Source organism: Nyctereutes procyonoides, unplaced genomic scaffold, assembly GCF_905146905.1.
Source record: "Nyctereutes procyonoides isolate TBG_1078 unplaced genomic scaffold, NYPRO_anot_genome, whole genome shotgun sequence".
NCBI lineage: Eukaryota > Metazoa > Chordata > Mammalia > Carnivora > Canidae > Nyctereutes > Nyctereutes procyonoides.
In genome coordinates this window covers 12,984,697-13,002,925 of record NW_026575131.1, presented here as the reverse complement: position 1 = coordinate 13,002,925, position 18,229 = coordinate 12,984,697, and the positions used below count along the sequence as shown (strand labels likewise).

Genomic DNA, 18,229 nt, shown 5'->3' with positions numbered 1-18,229 from the left:
ATTCTGGAGTGGCTACTGCAGGTGGTTGGGTTTGTGATGCTGTGCTTGATACGTGAAAACCGGAAATAAGAGAAGTAGTGAACTCTAAAAGTGAAAATTCCTGAATGAAATTGGTTTGTTGAAATCCTCACCCACCTAGACAGTGGCAGTGGTTTTTCACTTGGATTCTTTAGGGGTCTCAAGTTTATTTCCCTGGCACTAGCATGAGCAGATCCACTCTGCACTGAATAGTTTTGGACTAGACAGTATCAGGTGGTAGATGTAGTTTTGTGGGATTTTAAATAGCTTTATTGAGGAGTCATTGATATACAGTATATTCACATTTTAAAAATGTACAATTTGATAAATTTTGACACATGTATTCCTGTGAAGCCATAACCACAGTTATGATAATGAAGATAGTCACTACCCCTAAAAGTCTTATCTTGCTCCTTCATGATCCCTATTCCCTCTTTCCTACAATCACCTCCCCACCCTCCTTGCCCCCAGGAACTCTGATCTGCTTCATCACTATAGATTAGTTTGCATTTCTTAGAATTTATATTTAAATGGAATCATACAATGTGTATACTCTCTGTTGTTTGGCCTCTTTCATAAAGCATACTTAGGTTACGATTCATTCCTGTTGTGGGGTCTGTCAGTAGTCTGATCTTTTTTTTTTTTTTTTACTGTTGAGCATGGTCCATTGCATACCTCAGTTTGTTTATCCCCTCAAGGCAGATATTTGGACATTATGGTCCTGGTTTCTGCCCACTCATCATGCTCCCTCAAATTCTTCCCATGGGTTAGAATGGAAGTTGAGGATTTCTAAGATCTTAAATTATTCTGTGGTTCCAAGGAAATGCCAGCCATGGGTCTTGCGGATGGCTTTACTGGGGAGCATGCATATGGACTATTTGAAGATCCCCAGTCTAGAGCTCGGAAAGAACGTCATCTCTGCATGCCTTCCTATTGTGTGTGTGTGTGTGTGTGTGTGTGTGTGTGTTTGTCTTGTGAAGAATTTAAAAAGCTTTAATTTTTAGCTTCTAAATTGAGAACACTTTCCTGGCATTTGTCAAATATATGTGAATGTTTATGTGTCTTCCATGTAAAATGATAGTCTGTGGGCTGCTTAGAAATTATATTGTAGAGATTATGGTGTGAAGGGTGGTATTCTGGGAATTTAAAGTTAATGGTGGTGGACACATTCCTTGGGTAAAGGTTAAGATTGTGTCATACAAGCTAATTTCTATGGCTTTCCCTCTAAGAATGATTTGCTCCCCAAAGATAGGTTGGATAAAACATCCATAGCCTTCATAACACAGTAATAGAAAAATAAAAATACAAACTCCACTTAATTTCTTGATCAAAGAAATTTGATCAACTCATGAACAACTCATGAAACCACATCATAATTCCTGTGGTTTTCACAGAAATCCGTTCACTGTTACAAAATTGCATTTATTCCTGGAAGAGAACGTGGTCAAAGCTAACTTGGCCAAATATGGTGTCACTTCCATAGTTTAAAAAAATCATTGATAGTTAAGAAAAGTCACCTGGGAATAGCATCTCACACTGTCTTTTATGTCAACAAGACCCCTTTTGAAAGACATTTTTTTTTCCCTCTTACTATATTTAAAAAGTTGGGTTTTCAAGACCCAAGTATCACCTCACATTCTTACATACTAGATTGTGTTATAGATAGTATTTTTTGTGCCTTTATGCTGTATTTAACTTTTAGAGAAATTATGCTAATTTTACATTTCAACAGTCTTATATTTGTAGGCTTTCTTGTGAAATTCTAGAACAATGTTTTGGAATAAAGTTCTTTTTCTTTTTTCTTCTGTTGGTAAGAGTTGAATGTGGAAGGGTTTGGTGGACATTAATTACCTGTTAGAAGTGAAAGGAAAGAAACCCATAATTTATGTTCAATTGATTTTCAACGTGTATCCAAGACAATTAGGTGGGGAAAATAGTAATTTTAACAGGTGGTGCCGGGACAAGTGGATTTTCACATGTTGGGACCCCTACCTCACATCATAAACAAATGTGAATACGATGGATCAACGATCTAAATATGAGAGCTAAAACTATGCCTATCTTGAAGAAAACATAGGTATAATTCTTCATGACCTTGAATCACGCCATAGTTTCTTGATATGACACCAAAAGCATATGCAATAAGAGAAAAAATAAAATAGACTTTATGAAACATGAAAACATTTGTGCTTCAAAGGATAGCATCAAGAAAGTGAAGAGACAACTCATAGAAAGGGAGAAAATACTTAAAGTCACTTTTCTAGTAAGGGAATAGTATCTAGGATATGTAAAGAACCCTTAAAACTCCACAATTAAAAAATAAATAATTCAGGGGTGCCTGGGTGGCTCAATGGTTGAGCATCTGCCTTTGGCTCAGGGCATGGTCCCACGGTCCTGGGGTCGAGTCCCATATCAGGCTCCCCGCAGGGAGCCTGCTTCTCCCTCTGCCTATGTCTCTGCCTGTCTCTCTCTGTCTCTTGTGAATGATTAAATGAAATCTTTAATTAATTAATTAAATTAATTAATTCCAATTTTAAAATGGGCAAAGGCTTTAAATAGACCTTTCTCCAAAGGAAGTTTTCATGTGCCCAATAAGCACATGAAAAGATGTTCTATGTCATCAGTCATTAGGGAAATACCAGGAAATCACCAGGATGACTGGAGTCAAAGGTGAACAATAATAGTGTTGGTGAGGATTGGAGAAACTGAAACCTTCATGCTGCTAGGATCCTGAAATTATGTAACTACTTTGTAAAATGGTTTGGTAGTTTCTCAGTAACCCTGCAATTCCATTCTTAGCATATACCCAAGAGAATTGAAAATATGTCTGCATAGAAAGTTGTACACAATCATAGTAGCTTTATTTATAATTGCTAAAAAGTGGAAACAACTCAAATGTCCACCAGCTGATAAATGGAGAAACGAAATGTAGTCTCTCCATACAATGGGATATTATTCAACCGTAAAAAGGAATGCCATAATATGGATGAGACTTACAAACACTATGCTGAATGAAAGAAGCCAATCAAAACAGACTGTATATTCTTTGATTCCATTTATGCGAAACGTCCAGAATCCATAAAAGCAGAAAGCAGAGTAGTAATTGCTAGGTTCTAAGGGAGAAGAGAATGGGACGTGACTGCCAATGGGTCTGGGGTTTCTTTTCAGGGTGATGCAGGTGGTCTGGAATTAGATAATGGTGTTAGTTACGCCAACTCTGAATTTCCAAAAAATCTACTGGCTTGTATAATTTAAAAGTGTGAATTTTGTTGTATATGAATGAAATCCCAATGAAAAAATGAGTCCATATAGAAACATTTGAAGCTTACTGGTAACAAAACATGAAAATGAAACAGACATATAACATACCAACTTTTGACTTAAAAAACAAGTGGAAAAAAAGAAGTCAGAGGGAAGGAAATAAGGTAAGACCTCATTTTTAGATGACAGTTTTCAGTTGTGCTTGAGAATGTATTCTAGGTGGGAGGTACATTATAATTCATTAAACAGTGGTTATTGAAGGATTATGTACCTGCTAGGCCCTTTGTAACATGGTGATGAATAAGACCCAGGGCCTGCATTTGCAGGCCATTGCAGAATTCTGGAAGTGGGAGGTTGGAGTTGATGAGGTATATAGGATGGAAGTTAGACGTCTCTGCTGAGACACCAAGACACAAAGGGTAATGCATACATGAGGGTGGATTCTGAACATTTATGAAGGCATTAACTGTAAAGACTTACAACAGGACTACTTGGAAAGTTGAGTATGTGTCTCTTTTGCTTGGGAGGAGATGGGGGTGTCTGATTCCAACTAGGAAATATCTAGGGGATGAAAGGATTGTCTAGGTGTGTTAATAAAAGTATTTCTGTACATTGGTGTCAGTTTGCCCAAGCAAAGAACTCAGGATTTTTCCATTGGATATATACGGGCCATGTGTGAGAATTGGTATGGAGATCATTGTAGCTGGAAAGGAGGCCTCTGCAGAGAAGATCCTGGGAGCACAGTGCTGGATCTTCAGAGACTGAGGAGGGGCTATGACTCCCAGAATAGATAGGTATCCCCCTATCTATTCTGAGGAGGGAGTACAGAGGAGGGACCTCCAGCAGTGGCAGGCTGATCTCCAGGATGACTGTTAAAGTGCCAACCAGATCAGATGGACACCATGTCTTTACAGAGGCAATGCCCCCAGAAGGGTATGGTATCCTTTATGTAGTATTCTAGCTGGAATTGAACTGCAAGGAAACTTCAGACCCCAACTGAAAACTATTTGGTTTAAAAAAATGGAGGATTGTGTTATTAAATGTCAGGGCTGTGACAGATGACGATCAGCTGTAGTAACGTTATAAGCAAATGTCCCAGGTCCTAATGGGATTGTGAACTGGAGGGGGAAAGTATTAGAAAGGCCATTGTTGGATCAAATGACAAAGTAGAGGTGTGGACTATAGGCTAGATAAAAGTACAAGATCAATGTTAAATTTACTGATATTGATATTGTGCTGTGGTCATGTTAGAGGATATCCTTATTTTTAGGAAATAGACAAAGAAGTGTCAAGGGCATAGTTTTAATGCAACTTAACCCAAATGGCTCAGGAAATTATGTCATATTTGTTCCTGTATGTTAGATATTCTATATGTATATACAGAGAATATGAATGATAAAGCAAATGGGCAAAATGTTCGTAAAAGGTGACTTTGGATAGAGAATAGTTCATGTGTTACTATTCTTTCAACTCCTCTGTAAATTTGAAATTATTTACAAATAAAAATCTAAGAAAAAAGTACCCAAAAAATGAAAAAAGTAAGCTTTAAGCATATATCATCTAGGGTATGAAGTCAGCTTGATAACCTCCAGCCAAGTAAGAACTTTGCTGCCCTTCTTCCCACATCTGCTGCTACCCAGATAGGATCTGTGGTGAAGTAGGCAAGACAGGAGTAGAGTGGGGAGGATGGAGGATGGAAGCATAAGATGGGAAGTGGGGAGAGTGAAATCTAAGGTTGAAATAATATTGGGAACTTTGATCATTAAATGGGTCTAGATACTTTTAATTTCTGAATTGGCAGTATTTGCCACCAAGGATAGTTAGAGTCTTGCTGTTCCTAGAGTCTTACCCATTTTTTTTTTTTTTTTTTTTTTTTTTTTTACAATCCAGGGAGAGAAAAGAACCTTTTCTACTGAATACATTTTAAAATGGTGTTAGATATTTTCTGATTAAATCACATGAATCCACATACCCTTTATGTAGACAAGTCATAAGGCAGTCTTAAACTGAAGGCACTGTTTGGGATCATGGGGTCAGAATGATGATCCTGCATGGTAGGGAGGAGTAGGATGGAGGACATGCCTGTCTTCCCTGGGGAGCTGAACTTTGAGGTGAACCTACAGCATAATAGATGAAGAAGAGCCTAGGCAAAAAATGACGATTGTGCTGATTAAGATGGTGGCATGGGAAGACAATTTCTGGCAGGGAACAACTTGGTAAAGATATGGAAGAGTGACATATGGCACATGTTCGTGAGAATTGGAAGTAGTTTGGAATGGCCAGAGTGGGACGTTGGTGGAGGAGTGCTGTGAAGAAGTAAAGCTGGAGATGGGCCATATGAAGGGCCACGCATTCCTGGCTCCCATTCTTTCTACCACGCCTGAACTTTTGAAGCATCTGAGCGTTCTCATTGCTAAGCTCTTTGATAGATGTGCTTGGACTTGGGAATCCAAGTTGCTAGCAATCTCTTGAGTCTGTTAGAACCTTCCTAGCAGAGTAGTCCCCCAAACCAGCACTTCTCTTCACCTGGGAGCTTGTTAGAAATGCTGAATTCCAGATCCTTCCTCAGAGCTGCTGAATTAGTGCCTGCCTTTTAACAAGAGCCTTAGATGATTTGTCTGTCTATTAAAGTTTGAGAAGTGCTGTTTTTGTAATTCGTGTATTCCATAGGCCACTGTTTCTCAGAGTGTGTGATTGGGGACCATTCACATTAGAATCACCTGGAGAATTCGAGAGAAATGAGGATTTCTAGGCCACACTCTCCAGTTAGACATCTGTATTTTAGTAAAATCTGGCAATTATGGCAATAATTGATATACCCTTGTTTATCAATTATGATATACCCTTGTTTGAGCACCCTACTGCCATGTGAACTAAGAGAGTCAGTGGAAATCACCTAGGGAGTTTGGATGGGAAACCTTGCTCATCTCCCACTTTCAGACCAAAGAATTAGAATGTGGGAGGGAGGGGCCAGAGTACTGTATTACTCTGAAAGCTCTCTCTGTGACTCTGAGGATGAGCCAGGGTGGAGAATCACAACCCTAACGGATTTTAGGCGGGGGAGTCGGTTATAGAAAGAGAGTTCCAGCTGTCAAGTAGAATTTCAAGTACAGCAACCAAAAAAGCTGCTTTCTAGACATAATTCGTAAGAGTCTAGAATGCTTTTTGCCTCTCTCTGTTGTCTTTATCAGTCCATCTTGTCACTTTTGGTGCCTTTAGGGTATTGATTCCTCAAGAAGGATAGGAAGGACGATTTAATCCTGTGGTTCTCAATTGGGGGGGGGTAATTTTGCCCCACCCAGAGGACATTTGGCAACCTCTAATAGAGAGACATTTTTGGTTTTTAAGAAACTGGGGGATGGGTTACTACTGACAACTGAAGAGTACAGGCCAGGGATGCTGCTAAATATCCTACAGTGCACAGGACGGCCTGCCACAACAAATAATTATAGGTGACATCCACAATGCCTACAACAGTGTTGAGGAATCCTCGTATAATCACCTTTGTTTGAGGGGAGGTTATCATTTTTGAAATGCTTCTTGAAAACTTTTATTATAAGCCACTATTTTGGGTGGCAATGTGTATCTTTCAGGTAGATGTTTTGGGGAGAGAAGTTTAATAATCATGATTCTTGGCAAATATTTTGACTTCAAAAGGCTGCTGATGGTATTCTGTGTGTGTTTGCAAAGATAAAAATAAAGTGTAAGTAAAGGAAAACATAGGTCATGAAATTCAGAAGACGACTTTTCATTTAGGGTAAATATATGACCTCTTTGACTCTTGATTTGTTTGGTTAATTCCTTTTTGCTGGGTCAGAGTCAGTGAAAGGGCTTCTTTGGAAGGAATCTGTTTATTGACAGTATGAGTAATATGTAAAAAGCCAAAAACATGTGGAGGAGAGGTCCTGCTCACAAATGACAGGGGCCAGTTGGGAAATCTCCCACAAAGGGGGCAAAGTACTAAGGGGCTCAGAGTTGGCTTTCTGGGTTTTCAGTGGAGACCAGTAGAGAAAGGACCAGAGCGAGACAAGTGAGATAGTGTCTTCTCTTGGTTGGTTGTGTTCACTTGCCCTCTTATCCTCTGTGGAGAATTGGGTGCAAGCCTGCAACGACAGGTTTGTTGATTTCTTGAATACAAGATGGAGAACCAGTGAAGAAAATGCACTGTTGAGGTTTCCAGGTAGGGGAGAGTAGGAGAGAGCAGGTTAGCAGTATCAGCTTTTCTCATGGTCAACTGTGGGCCATGTCGGAAGGTCTGGCCCACTTCATAGAGAAGTAAGGTAATTCTGAGGCTGATATGCTGCATATAATGCAACAGATTTCTTACTCTTTCTATATCGTCTGTCCCTCTTCCTGCCTCACCCCTTGGCTTCAACAATAGACCCTGCAAAGCTCGCTTGAGGGGCCTTCTCTCACTGACTCTCTCACCTCTCCACACATTGGATTAGGTGACTTTTCTGCTTCATACCTTCTAGAATTACTGGTGGGCTCCTCTCTCCCTGAGGACATTTAGGACCAGATTTTACTGACTCTGTCTCTAGTCCACTGGCACTTAAGAAATGTTTGGTGAATGAAGGAGAAATCAAATTATTTTGAGACAGCCTGGGTTTCCTTTATGTAATGGGAGTTTCTAATTTGAAAAATATTTTTTCCAGGAGGATCCCAGGATGACCAGTCCAATAGCTTATGTAACTCCTTTTAGACTGGATGTTCCAGACCTTCTGAATGCCCTTTTGTAGGAGATTTGACATATTCACAGAGGTGAACAAGTGCTGTAGCTGTCTAAATAGCTAGGGCTATTACACAGTGAAATTTCATTTGCCTTTAAGTCTGAGAGGTGCCAGGGATGTAGTATTATGTCAGAGAAGAGCTTTCTTTCCATAGTCCATGGAATTACAAGCTATTCGATCTTAGAGCTGGGCATCCTCTCATTTTTGGGTGCATTTCAGTCTATTGTATTTTTTCTTTTTTCTTTTTTTTTGTTAAAGATTTATTTATTTCAGAGAGCCCAAGAGCATGTTTGGGGGTGGTGGGGAGGGGCAGAAAAAAAGGATCTCAAGCAGACTCCCTGTTGAACATGGTTTCCCCGGCATGGAAGTTCGATCTCACAATCCTGAGATCATGACCTGAGCTGAAACCAAGAATCAGATAGTCAACCAACTGAGCCACTCAGGTGCCCCCACTCTATTACATTTCTTATTTGACCAGTCTATCCACTTTTTCCTTTACAGAATATATTGATTTTCAGGTAGATTGGCAAATTGGACCAGGTTACATATAAAACAAGATTTCCTTTTAACTTAAAACAACATTGTTTTGAACTTGGTGAATACTTTGGGTTTTATAAACATTTCATACTTAAAAAGAAATTTCACAGATGATTTTACTATATAAAATTTTAAGCCTAGGGATGCCCAGGTGGCTCAGTGGTTGAGTGTCTGCCTTTGGCTCAGGGCGTGATCCCAGAGTCCTAGGATTGAGTCCCACATCGGGCTCCCTGCATGGAGCCTGCTTCTTCCTCTGCCTTTCTCTCTCTCTGTATCTGTCTGTCATGAATAAATAAATAAAATCTTAAAAAAATAAAAGTTTAAGCCTATATACAAGATGAAAGAATAATAGTATAGTGAACTTCCATGTACCCAAAACCCACCTTTAACAGTTACCAACTCATGGCCAATCTTGTTTCATCTGCATCCCCCATTCCCCTCTCCCTGATTAGTTTGAAGCAAATAGACATCCTAGCATTTTGTTACAGATTGCATTTTTAAACTGTTGCCTATTAATGGTATTATATTTGGCTAATACAGGGAGTCAGCGGGGAAAAGCCTGTCTCAGTCACAGTCTCTCTGGGTGTTAGGCATTGGGCCAGGGAATGCTCATTGCCCAGGGTGTCCTGCGAATAATGCAAATAATTGAGGCCATTTGGGGAGGCAGTGATGTAATCTCTGTTGTGCCTTTCCTCTTCTCCATTATAAACCAGCAAATGCCCAACCCAAACCCCTGGCAAAACAAATCATGTTTTCCCAGCAGTGGAAATCAGACACTATTGTTAACCTTTCTACATAACGGGAAAGTGTGTTTAATCCTCTTTTTTGTGAGAACAGCTATTTCATTATTATCTTTTATTGAGGTATTACATACACACACAAATATACATATATACACATGTACTTTAAATGCAGATATCATAGAAGTTTTACTCTCTGTCTCTCATGACCCCCACTCACATTGAGGTAGAGACCACTTCCAGCACCTCAGAAAGTGCCCCTTCTCAAGAAATATTACCCCCCAACAAAGGTAACCAGTATTCATGCCCTGTATCTATAGATTAGTTCTGCTTGTTCTTGAATTCATATAAATAGATTCTTTTTTTGTTTTGTTTTGACTTCTTTCACTCAAAACAATGTGAAATCCATCTATGTTGTATGAAACAATAGTTGGTTATCCATTACAGTGTTTCCTCCTAGCATTGCAGTGTAGAATGAATATGCAGTTGGTTTATCCATTCCATCACAAGGGTGAATATTTATTGAGTGTTTACTCTGTGGCAGCATCTGTACTAAGTGTTTTAAATGAAGTAGTTAATTTAATCTTCTAAGTTAGTTTGTAGTTAGCTCTTGTGGTTATTGCCCTTTTATAGGCAAGAGACAAAAACCTACAGGGATGAGATAATTTTCTCCAAGATGATACAGCTAACATGATAGAGCTGAGGTTTAAATCGGTCAGCTAGACTGCAGAGCAGTGTACACTTCAGCCTTTCCATCTCTGGGTTTTCTGTGACTTACCTGACCTGGATTATATGCTTCCATGTACTCTATCAGATCTCAAGGGTCTGTGGTCCCTTAGGGATGACTCGTTTGCCAGAGGAAGACATGCAGACACAGAGAGCTTTAACAATCTGGCCAACACTGCTCAGCTAGTGAGGGATGGAACCATGGCTGGAGTACCCAGAGCTTTCCAGATTTGCTGTCTCTTCCTTTTTGGCATTGTCTTTGGTGATGTTAAAAGCCTTTGTTTGTTTCCATTGCCAGCAGAGTGCAGTGGTTTTTCACTCTGTAGGTCAGCTCGACTCTTGGTTGTAAGCAGTAGAAACTAAGATAAGCCAAAAAAGCAAACTGCTGGAAGAACAGTGGGTAGCTCACAAAATCAATAGGGAGGCAGCCAGGCTTAGGCACTACTGTAGCTGTTAGGGGCACAACAAGGTTCCTGCTTAGGAACCCTTTTGGGGATGGGGGAAGAGGACACTGCCCCTGTTGCAAAGACCCATCACCCCTCATTGATACACTATGCATATTGCCCAGGGACATCTGACCCTGCTATCACAGTGATCTTAGCTGGCTCTGGGTCTCTGCATCTGTCCAGGTGCAGAGGGCAGGACACTGACATTCCAAAGATTGGCAGATGCCTGTGCTAAGGCTGCAGCTGGAAGGAACTTGTGTACACTTTGGTCTTGTATAAATGGGAAGAGGCCTTGCTTTTTTTAAGTAATTTTTTACTTTCTATCTTTGGGTTAAAGCTGATCCATTTCAAGTAATGCTTGCAAATAGGTAAATAAAAATTTACTTGATTGAGCTAAAGTAGATCAAAAAGGAAGTGTCCACCTGTGTTTCCACTTTTTAAATGTGTTTGTGAATGATGGCTCTACAACCATGAAAACTGGTAAAGGCAGAGAATAGCAGGCTAGCCTGTAGTCAGCTTGGGTTTTCTTTTTTTTTTTTAACATGTATTTTAAAAATTGAAATATGTTTGACATATAACATAAATCTAAGGTATGGAACTCTTGATAATTTGATATGTTTATATATTGTAATATGATTGCCATTGTAGCAATAATTAGCATCTCTATCGCATTACATTATCTTTTTTTTTTTTTTTACCGATTGGAATAATTCTGTTAGCAAATCTGATGTTTATAGTATACTACTGTTGTCTACATTCCCTATCCTGTACTTTAGTTCTCTAGGGCTTATTTACTACCTGTCGTAAGTTTAAACAGTATCTGTCCTGAGTTTTCTACCCACAGAAAGCATCTGCTTGCCTAAGGGGGGAACATTACCTTGTTTTCCTTTGTCTTTTAATAACAGTGTGTATTTTTTTTTTTTTTTTTTTTTTTTTTTACAGACAGGCAGTGAAAGGTTTATTTGGCAGTCCGAGTTGGCAAATGTCACTTAACTTCAAAGGGCTCCTGTCATGACTTGGGAAATGTGATTAGCAAGAAACAGATGCAACAATGTGTTGTACTGGTTTCCTCTTTTAGTGAACTGGAGTTAATTACTTGTTCAGGGAAGGCTTTTGTTGAAAATAGAGTAGGTTTTGCTGTAGTGAACTGGCACTTTAGAGTTCTTCCACCTTGAGTATCCATTTATTCATTGGCCTGATATTTTACTGAATGCAGTGGAGACAGAATGATGAATAAGGCAGGTAAGTCCTGCCCTTGTGAGACTTTCAGTGTAGCAAAGTTGAGTTGGGAGGATACTTAAAATATGGATTGTTTTGTATTCCCCTTTCAATACTTCTTTTTAAATCTTAACTGCCTTACTGGGGAATTAATCCTCTGCCTTTTCTTTGTTAATCACGCTGTCTGTTCTTTTGAAATTTTTGTTCCTCTGCCTCTTACCCTGTTGAAAAGAGGGCAACATATGAATGATCAACCCTGAAATTTTTCATACTTGTAACTTACATAACTCTCCCCTTGATTTCTCTCCATATAAAATTGTGTTTACGTATGATAGGTGAAATGAAGAATTTCAAAAAAAAAAATAGGTTATTGATCATTTGTGTTTTTGGTCATTGAAGTAGGTTTGAAGAGCCCAAATTCTATGAGAGAAGGGACTGTTTTTGTCTGATTAATTGCTACAACACTGAGTGGTGGGTGGTGGTGAGAGAGTGTGAAATGGGTCCTTGGCATTCAGAGGGACAGACAGCCTTAGAGGCTGGCTAGGTACACAGCAAATGCCTTCTTCCTGGGCGCTCAGCCGAATTACATTTTTTAACTCCTTGTAGCATGGTGGGGTCATGTGAGATTGGCTATCATTGATAACTGGCTATCAATACAGGTTTTATGTTACTTGCACACCAGTAGAGTTTCTCACTCTTTCCTGGAATCTCCTCCTTCAAGTGGACATGGAGACTCGAGGGCCTGGCTGTGAGACATATCTTTGGGATATATGCCCTGTAGCAGAATTGCTGGATTATATGTTACAGGTTCTATGCATCTACATAACTTGACTCACCCTAGTAGTGTACCTATCAACAGTGCAGAAGATTTCTGTATTCCCACTGATCCATGCCATTATCCATCTTGCTGCCTTTTGTCACTCATTTGCAGAATGATAACTAAGCAAGAACTGAAATGCCTTTGGGTACAAAAAGGTTGTTTAAAAAAGTTAAGCATTTTCATTGATAATTGCACATTCTTTAAAAAAGTGAAATATGAGGGGTTTGGAATGAATTTCATAGATATGGCGTTTTCTTTTGTGGGTGATAGCAATATTTTGGAACTAGGTAGAGGTGGTGATTGCATAACATTGTGGTGTACTGAATGCCACTGAATCGTTCACTTTAAAATGATTAGTTTTATGTTATGTGAATTTCACCTCAAAAAAGTTCAAACATTGATAAAATGCAGAATAAAAATAAACAGTCCTATATCTGATACCTCATGCCTTCCACGTTCCAGAGGCAGCAATTTAGAATATTTTAACATTTTTTTACTGGTATTTACCCGTTTTTCTAGATGATGTGTATCTCTTGATGTCTGTAGATTAACCTATTATAAATCTCTTCTGTTGACTTCCTGTTATTACAGATGAGGTTGGCTTTCTGACGCCCTCTGCTCCTCTTCCATACTCGCATTAGAGTTATACCACTTCTTTTTGGCTAGACTAGTAGTCAGTCTTTGATTTTTGTGACTATGTAAATATTGTTCGCTCTTGAGCTATCAACATACTTGATTTTAATGTGCAGCTTTCCCGTGGAGTTAGTAATAATCTTATTTTTCTTTGTGTACATAATTCTTTCATAGCACATACTGAGTCTTCTCTCCTTGTGAAAAGCCTCTGTATGTTTCCATGTAGGAGGGGGATGGAGTCATCTGTCACTACTGGTTCCCAGCACTGTGCTCAGCCCTGGAGCCCTTTGTCCTTGCTCTGGGTTGGGCAGTAATGTGTCCTGCACAGTGTTATCCTGGGTTCCTGAGCTTTTCCAGGGTTCCACTGAGCAAACTGGCTTCCTTCTCCCTGGTACCCCTCTGCAGATACTCAGGCTTCATGTCTCTTTATCCATCCCTCCATCCTCTTTCCATATTCATTTATTGCAACTTAGGAAGACGGAACTGAGTTTAGTAGAGGGTGGATTTGGGTTTTTCTGTTTTCTTCTGGGGAGAGGGAAAGAGGGAGGAAGGGTCTTTATTTTGCCCTCCCGGTCACAGATGGGTAGTAGCTACATTGTATTTATAAAGCTGACTTCCTCAACTTTTCTCCTCTTCAGCATCTCTATCCTTCTCCTGCGCCCTGCCCTTACTCCTTAAATAATTCCTGTATTTCCAATCTGCTAGGTGGTAGATGGCTTATTCAACATTTCAGCTTGAATGTTTCATAGGCATCTCAAACTAAGCATAGTTAAAATTAGTAATTTCTTCTTTTCTCCCCAAATCTACCCCTCCCAGCCTTCCTTTTCTTAGTAGGCACCAATAACAAAAAGGAGGCTCCCTTATCAGGTTCTTTGCTTATAGCCTTTGGTTGCTTCTCACCGCTGTTAAAAGAATAATTACATGCCTCACCAGGGTCTATACAATCCTACATAATGCAGCATCTGCTTGTGTCTCGGCCATGTCTCTTGTAACTCTTCCTGTTGCCTGGTACGTTCCAGGCCATGTCTTCAAATTTTTTTTAACCTTATCAAAATTTCTTTCACTGAAGGGCCTTTGCACTTGCTAGTCCTTTTGCATGGAAGGCTTTGCCTCCTGATGTTTATCAAGTGGCTCCTTCACACCCTTCAGTTCTCTGTCAGACACCACTGTCCTGGGGGTGCCCGTCCTGATGACCTTGTGTAAAATGCAGCTCCCCTCCAGCAGGATATTGTGTCAGTATATAATTCTTTCCTCCACCATACTTTTGACTTGAGTAATTCAAGTTGTGTCTTTAGTTTTTTGCTGTCATGAAGAAACTTGCAAGATGGGCTCAGTGTTCTGTTTTCAGCACCCAGCACACACTAGGCACTTTAGTAAATGATAACTGAATCAGTGAATAGATTCCTGAGCACTTAGAACTGGAGGTGTCTTGAGAGAACTTCCCTGTCATTACTTGGGGGAGCTGTAGAGATGATAACACAATCTGGGCATTAATTCAGCAACGATCGCTTGCACTCTTTCTGTACTTCTAGGCCCTGGGTAACAAGTACATGCCAAACAGACAAAAATCTCTGCACTCAGGAGCCTTTTGTTCTAGAGATGTGGATGGTGTGTAGAGAACAGGGTTTCGGCTGTTCTTTGGCAGCCTTTATTATCTTAGTCCCTAGGAGGCTCCCTCTGAGAGAGCTTCTTTGCTTTCTCCCCCAGGCACCCTGTTGCAGAGGGCTCCATAAACACCTATGGCTCCCCTTGACTTCTTCTGGGGTTTTTTGTTTGTTTGTTTTTTGTTTTCTCTAACGTGGGGCTTGAACTCACGACCCTGAGATCAAGACCTGAGCCGAGATCAAGAGTCTGACACTTAAATGACTGAGCCACCCAGGTGCCCCTTGACTTCTCTTCTCTTAACTATGTACCACAAGTGCTCATTTCATAGTTAATGCATCTTCAAGCAGTTGACTGTAATCCCTCCAACCAAGTTCTGGGATGCTGTTTAAACCATAGAAGATCACCCATGGCCTGTTCTGCCTGGGTTCCAGCCCACTCAGCCCTTCAGCACTTAACCCAACCCTCTATTCAGCAAACTACTTCTGTGTTAGCCCAGTATGGCATCTGCTAAAGCTTAGGAATATTCAGGAGTAATTTTTTGAAAGCTTAGTTTAGTTTATTCTTCAAAGGCCTAAAATAACCCTTGTCACATAAGGTATTCTTTGTGGCATTTCTTTGGCGTGAGATCAAACCACTGTGTATGTGTGTATATGTACGTGTGTGCATACATTGTGTGTACATGCATATATAAATATATATACACCCACACATATATATACACACATGTATACACACACATGCGCGCACACACACAGGTACTCCTTTCTCTCAAATATGTATTATATATTCTTCTACTGGATTTCCTGTATTTGTGTGTTTCTATACTTAGCACAGTATTAGAATCCAGTGGAACTTTAATTTTGCCCTGCTGTGCCGTCCAAATAGCAAAGGGCAATGTGGAGCCGCTGACTTGCAGAATTTTGGAAGGTTAGTTTAACATCACATTTGAATTGCTTAATTTAATTTTCTCTTTGAATCAGTTGCTAAGCAACTGGGAAGACAGGACAAAATCAGCAAGGCTAATTTGGTTCTGTTACTAGTTTGTTAGCATTTCTTATATTTACATAGCTGGTTGGTTGTAAATATGCTTAATCCAATGCAATGTTTTGTCCAAGGAAAACAGTTAGTATAGAAGTTATGGTAAGGCTTTGGTTGAATTGATAGTACTTAAATTTATACTCTCATCCTAGGTGAAGGTAAAGTCAGTCACCTGAAGTTTTGAAACTGTATTGTGTAGCGCAATTATTTAAGTGGGGTGTTTGACTTGACTGTCCCAGGAACACTTGTAGAATGGTACTTTCCATTGCATGTTAATCCCTTGGCATTATAGTTCCAGCCTGATTGTTCCTAGAATCAACTTAAATTCTTTTGTTTGCAATTCATACCATTTAGCAATTATCATATGAAGTGTGTTGGAGGAAAAAAAATAGACCATTTTACTCTCATTATTGATGAAATTTGAAGTTGTTTATCTGGCCCATAAAATAAGTTCTCTGTCAAATATTAATACCAATGGCATGGCATGCCTGTTTTTGAATGCCTTTTAAGTGACATGATTATCAAGGAAATCACCTTTGTCCAGCCCACCTCCGTTTACTACCAAAGATAGGACCTTTAAAGCTGACAGTTTCCCGGTTGTATGTGATTATTTACATGGTAAATGGGGGTTCACATATGTCAAACTGGTAGGAATATTGTCTCAATGATGATATTAAGTTGCTACTGATACAGTAAATGACAGTAATCTATGGCTTTCATAAGATGTGGGGACAGCAGTTCTATCTTTTAATAGATTATTTGTGGTGTCCTTTGTTTTCTAAAAATCTAGATGACCTCTTTTATATGCCCTAATGATTACTTTGAATAGATGGATTATGTTCTTGATAATTATGGGTATCAGTGGTTTGGTTTTATATTTACCTTATAACTGCTTATGAATAAGTAGAATTATTTAGTGAAGAAGATTACAGAAAGGAGGAAAGTACTTTTTCTACAATTAAATGATCTTTTATATTTTTTCCCCAACAGTGTCGATTATTTGTTCAGTACTTTGTAAAAATTCATTGATCCCAACTAGAAGAAATAGTCTGAATTAGAGCAAAGTCCTAGTTGATAGCAAATTAACTTTTGTTGGTTTGAGAGAGTTATTTGGTGAAGACCATAACTAGGTATTTTCCTATTCAAGGTCCTTTAAGAGAATCTGTTTCAGTGAACAAATGAGAATAAGTGTGTGGTTAGTAGATTGAAATTTCCTTAGAAGCTTGTTCTTGAAATACTTCAGGGTATACTTTTTCCAAACCTGGGTTTTCGTTCCAGAATTATTAATTTTACTCTACAAATTACTTAACCATTTGAAAAACCCAATTATGTCAAAATGTAAACTTCTCAGGGAATAAGCTTAACTGACTGTGTGACAGTGATATTGAATTAACTGACTTTCTGAAAGCCTCAGTTTCCTCACCTGGCACCTCACATGTGGTGTGAATTAAAGGTCAGAGGAGAAAAAAAAAATGTCAGAGGAGAGATTCCTAAAAGGGCCTTATCTTGTCATTTGTACTTACGTATAATGTTTTTTTTCATAGGTTGAGTGCATCTGGTTTCTCAAAAACACTTTTATTTGTTTCACTTCTAGATTGCCTCTTTAAGCTATGTCCCATGAATCGCTACTCTGCCCAGAAACAGTTCTGGAAAGCTGCTAAGCCGGGAGCCAACAGCACAACAGATGCGGTGTTGCTCAACAAACTGCATGTACGTATTGTGAGGGGCCTTCCCTTGATGAGGGTCTTAGAAGCGGCCACCTGGGTTGTGTCTGAGTAAAATGGGTTAGTTATGCAACTCTCCAGCTCTGGACACTGCCTTTCACATGTCCTTTGATAAAAGGATGAAAGGGAACTGGCCCTAAGGAAAGATAGTCCTAGTCATCCTGGGATACCTTGAGAGTTACTGTTTTCTTAGCCAGTGTCTTTCTCGGATGACTCTAGCTAAGAGTACCAGTTATGAGCGCAAGTTCTTGAGGCAAATCCTGGCTACGTCACTCACTCATTGCTGATTTTGGGAAAGTTAATTAGCTCTTTGGTGGCTTCGTTACCTTCTTATAAAATGGGAACGTTAATAATATCCACATCAGAAGATTAGTGTGAGAAGTACATAAATGAAGCCTATAAAAGGCACATAAACAGTGCCTGCAACATAAGTGCTTAATAAATTTTAGTGTATCATTGTATTTATCTTAACTATTAGTTGGCATATAAGTGAGAAGCTTATTCTGCTGATGTGCTGTGTGACGATGAGCAGGTTTTTGAGCCTCCCTGAGCATATTTCTCTCTCTGTAAAATGATGACATCATTTTCTAGTGTTTAGTATCTAGATGACCTAATTTTTCTCTGAGGCTAATTTGTACGGAACTACTTTGAGATGTTTAGAAGGACATGACATATATCCAATATAGTATTATTAAAATTGCAACCTGTTCACTATCCCCCTTTATTGCTTTAT

At 39.3% G+C, this 18,229-nt stretch overlaps 1 protein-coding gene across 5 annotated transcripts in view; it reads left to right on the top strand.

The window, feature by feature from the left end:
* The window catches only part of ITPR1 (inositol 1,4,5-trisphosphate receptor type 1), a 318,830-nt gene that overhangs the window by 98,437 nt on the left and 202,164 nt on the right, over positions 1-18,229 (top strand). For all 5 annotated transcript variants that reach the window (XM_055343239.1, XM_055343238.1, XM_055343242.1 and 2 more), the window contains exon 5: positions 17,367-17,482. In XM_055343239.1, coding sequence (XP_055199214.1) covers positions 17,367-17,482 — 116 coding nt within the window. The remainder of the gene's footprint in view (positions 1-17,366; positions 17,483-18,229) is intronic.